The sequence below is a fragment of the Hordeum vulgare genome, chromosome 2H, assembly GCF_904849725.1.
Source record: "Hordeum vulgare subsp. vulgare chromosome 2H, MorexV3_pseudomolecules_assembly, whole genome shotgun sequence".
Classification (NCBI taxonomy): domain Eukaryota; kingdom Viridiplantae; phylum Streptophyta; class Magnoliopsida; order Poales; family Poaceae; genus Hordeum; species Hordeum vulgare.
The window spans coordinates 482,982,207-482,986,855 of NC_058519.1; the positions used below are offsets into that span (position 1 = coordinate 482,982,207).

At 43.7% G+C, this 4,649-nt stretch overlaps 1 protein-coding gene across 1 annotated transcript; it reads right to left on the reverse strand.

The window, feature by feature from the left end:
- Positions 1 to 799: 799 nt before the first annotated feature.
- LOC123430301 lies at positions 800 to 1,894 on the reverse strand. The gene has a single exon (XM_045114172.1). The coding sequence runs from the start codon at positions 1,754 to 1,756 to the stop codon at positions 1,148 to 1,150; it is 609 nt and encodes a 202-aa protein (XP_044970107.1). The 5' UTR covers positions 1,757 to 1,894; the 3' UTR covers positions 800 to 1,147.
- Between the last annotated feature and the right edge of the window lie 2,755 nt (positions 1,895 to 4,649).

Genomic DNA, 4,649 nt, shown 5'->3' on the forward strand with positions numbered 1-4,649 from the left:
TAGTACTTTAGTAGAATCTCTAAAAAGGCTTATATTTAGGAACGGAGGAACTAGATGGCATGTATTATGAGGATGGAGATGACTACTGTTCTACTCCCTTCGTTCCTAAATATAAGTCTTTTAAGATATTTCATTATGAGTCTACATACGGAGCAAAATGAGTGAATCTATACTCTAAAATATGTCTATATACATCCGTATGTAGTTCACTCATGAAACCTCTTTAAAGACTTATATTTAGAAACGGAGGAAGTACTAGTAACGAGGCACTAGACGGTTGGGCGTCGCTGTCCCTCCTTTCGCCTTTAGTGCGAGCCAAATCTGCTGTCCCTAGGTGAGCTGAGCGAGCGAGCGAGTCACCCACACAAAACAAGCACGCGTCCTCCATTTTCCCCACTAAAAACAGCGCAAGCTTTTTACCCCACGAACGCACACAAATTGATAGGTGGCCCATGAAAATGTCGTGCACCTTTCTTGTGTCTTCAGATCCAAGGATATATTTTACATGGAAAAAGAGCCTCGTCCCTTTTCCAGTTCATAGGAAGGAAGTAAAAAAAAGGTTCGGCATACAGAATCTGGGCAGCTAAGCTTCCACTGTCTGGAAAGCAACCTCCATATTCATCATTACGTTGTGTCACTGGGGCGACCACTTAGCTGCTTCCAACGATTACATCATTGAGTAGTCATGACACGATATCTCTTGAGCCGTGACCAATGGAGAGATTTTCCACGGGTCTTGATTTTTTTGTTTTCTTGTCGATGAACACTAATTACACTTACCTAAATAAAAAACACTTAATAACTCATACTCGTCTAGTATAATTTACCACGAGGTCGTGATTCATGACAGGACACATCTCCTGGGTCATGACAAGTGGGTACAAAATAATTTCTACGGGTCTTGACTTTCTATACATTTTACAGAAACAAAAGGAGGAGCAAAGAAGATGATGCAAAACAATGGAGTGATATGTGCTGAATTCCTCTGTAACGGATGGGCTCTAGTTACACCCATCATGAACGAACGCTTAATTACACATGTCCGTGTAGTATATAACTTAATTAACTTACTCGGCGTTTGCATCACACGGATGTCGTCTCAGGTGATTGTGCAGGCTGTACGTGTGCTGTGTGCATGTATGCTGCATCACTTTGCTGCCTTGGCCTTCTGGCGCCGATGCGCGGCGGAGATGGTCGTCTTCTCGACGACGAAGAGCCTCTTGAAGATCCTCATGAGCAGCACCCAGCTGCCGCTCCGGCGGTAGTACTGCCCCGTCCCGCCGGCCCTCGACGACGCCCGCAGCATCGGCGCGCACCCGCGCCCGCGCTCCCCGGCCTCCGACTCCGTGTCCGACAGCTCGTCCAGCCCGCACGCCGCCGCCGTCTTCTTCGAGCAAGAACCGGCGCGCCGCAGCGCCTCCAGCTCCTCGTTGAAGTTCTCCCACAGCATGTCCATCTTGTCCTCGCCGTCCGCGCCGGCAGCGCGCACGACCACCCCTTCGTCCGTCTCTCCTCCCCTCTCCCCCTTGGACCGTCGCCCGGCGTCCGACGACGTGGGCTCCTGCTCTTCCATGCCGTCGGCGGGTCGGCGGCTCACCACGGCCACCACCGGTGTGACGGCGACGCCGTCGCCGGGAAACCAGAGCGGCGAGGAGGCGAAGTGCGGGAAGGGGAGAAAGCGGCGGTGGTGATGTAGGAACAGTGGCTCCGCATGCTCTGCCGCGGCGGCCGTTGCAGGGAAGGTGAAGTCGTCCATCGCTGCCCGCGGTCTCTCTATAGATAATCAGCACCTACCTCGCTGTTGCTGTTCGTCTGGCTGGCTGTTGGGACAAGGATATATGAAGCGAATCCGGTTGGCTCGTGCCGCTCGCTAGCTCTCGCTGGTGGTACTTGCTACGAGTGCTCTATCTCGAGCACTATTTATTACGTAGTCGCCACGTTAATATATACTCCCTCCGTTTCTAAATATAAGTCTTTGTACAGATTTCACTAATGGGTTAAATACGAATGTATATAGCATAGTTTTAAATAGCCCGCTATAGCCCCGTTATAGCCTCGTTATAACCTTTTCAGCAGGGTGTCGCTAAATGGTATCATGTACAAATATGCCGCTATAGAGGCTCGCCGCTATTTGCCGTAGTCCGTTATTTAAAACATTGGTATATAGACATACTTTAGAGTATACATTCAATCATTTTACTTCGTATGTAGACATCTAGTAAAATCGCTTAAAAGATTTATATTTAGGAACGGAGGGAGTACATATAAGACTGCAAACAAGTCAAATTTGAGCGAGTTAGAGTTGGCTAAGCTCAACTCATATTAAATGCCACACGAGCTTAAACTGAGTGAAATTTAAAATCGAGTTATAGAACATAACTCATGCTCAGCTCTAGTCGATCTCAACCTAGTTTTGAGCTAAATGAGATGATAAGAATTATAAATACATGGTGATTATTATAACTAGATAAGGCTGAACATGACATAAGAAAGCACTAAAAAATATTATTCCAATCTAAACGTTGATAATTTAAATTTCTTTGAAGTAGTTTGATTTATTTTCTCATAACCAAAAGTTTAGTATCAAAATAAGGTAATGATTTACGACAGATATATAATTGGGAAAACAAATTATAGAACAAAGACCATAATAAGGTCTAAATCTTCTCTGCACTTAATTAAGCTTTCATGTTTGCTGGTAACTAAAGTGAAGAAAATTGTGGACAACATGTCTGGTAATAAATTATTTTAATTTCATTTAATATATGGCATCATCATTTAACATAATACTATTATGTCGAGCTATGAGTCTGAAATCGAGCGAACTAGTATTGGCTCAAGATCGGTTCGTTTCTGGGTCGAGGTACACTCGATCTTCAGTCAAGCTAAAATACGAGTGGATCTCGAGTGGATCACAAGACTCGAGCTTTTCTTGCAGCCCTGTATACATACTTGAGACCGAGATAATGCTGCCATATCGTGGATTTAGAGGCATAAACAGGACATGCCCTCGTGTTATGGACACTAGAGCATATACAACCGTATTAGGCACATACCTATTTGAGTATGAGCAGGAATTAAGTCTAAGAATGTTGATACGTCTTCGTCGTATCTATAATTTTTTATTGTTCCATGTCAATATTATACAACTTTCACATATTTTTGGTAACATTCTATATGATTTATTGGACTAACATATTGATCTGGTGCCAAGTGCGAGTTCCTGTTTGTTGCGTGTTTTTTGTTTCACAAAATATCCGTATCAAATGAAATCCAAACGCGATAAAAATTTGCAGAGAATTATTTTGGAATATATGTGATTTTTGAAAGGTGGAATCAATGTAAACGGAGGCCACAACCTCTAGTAGTTCCATTGGTGAGCTTACCTTAGCTCATATGTGCATCCGTTACATGATAATCCATACTCCTCACATCATATCTATCATTTGGCTTTCTCTCGCCTATGGTTGTCCTCATTGATGTGAGCCTTTCACACCTTTTTGTCTTCCTTCCCCATCATTATTCTATTTGCCATCCTAAGTGCCAACATATCTTTCTTACACTCATCCATTGCATGAGTGCTCAAAGTCAAAAGGGAGAGGATCATTTTGACATGTGCCTGACTAGTGGTGTGGGGATGAGTCAAAATAAGATTTCGAAGGAGACCAAGTGTGAAATTTTAGTAGATTGAGTTCTCAATTAAAAAAAATATATTATGATCTCAACCCGTCTCCCACTTCTTGCACGCAAACACCATTTAGAAACATTCGAGTCACGGACAGTGAGAGCTCTTGCACCTTTATGTTCTTACTTTGTTAATTTCAATACTAGATATAAATTTTTGCTTGTTATTGTCTTGACTTGAATTGCGTATCTTACTTGCTTTACTTTGAAGTTCTTATATGTGTGTTAGCATGTTGATACGTCACCAACGTATCTATAATTTTTTATGGTTCCATGCTATTATCTTGTCAAACTTTGATGTTTTGTATGCCTTTTATATCTTTTTCGGGACTAACTTATTAACTCAGTGCCAAGTGCGAGTTCCCGTTTCGTGTTTTTGACCCTTTTCGGAGGAGAATATTAAACGGAGTCCAAACGGAATAAAACCTCCAAAAAGATTTTTTCCGGAACAAAAGATACGCAGGGAGCGTGAGAACCAAGGCAGAGGCCACAATGGGAGGCCACAAGCCCCCTAGGCGCGACCAGGGGGCCCGCGCCTAGCAGGCTTGTGGGCCCCGTGTGGCTCGTCTGCCCTACTTCTACCGCCTATAAATCCCCGAAAAATCCAAAACCATGGGAGAGATCCACAAAAATACTTTTCTGCCGCCGCAAGCTTCTGTCTCCGCAAGATCCCATCTGGGGCATGTTCTGGTGCCTTGCCGGAGGGGGGATTTGGATACGCAGGGCTTCTTCATCAACACCATTGCCTCTCCGATGATGCGTGAGTAGTACACCATAGACCTTCGGGTCCATAGCAAGTAGCTAGATGGCTTCTTTTCTCTCTTGGATCTTCAATACAAAGTTCTCCATGATCGTCATGGAGATCTATCCGATGTAATCTTCTTTCGTGGTGTGTTTGTCGAGATCCTATGAATTGTGGATTTATGATCAGATTATCTATGAATCTTATTTGAGTTTCTTCTGGT

What these genes read in the sequence shown, in the direction of transcription:
- LOC123430301 (XM_045114172.1), bottom strand. Translation starts at nt 1,756, where the DNA reads ATGGACGACTTCACCTTCCCTGCAACGGCCGCCGCGGCAGAGCATGCG.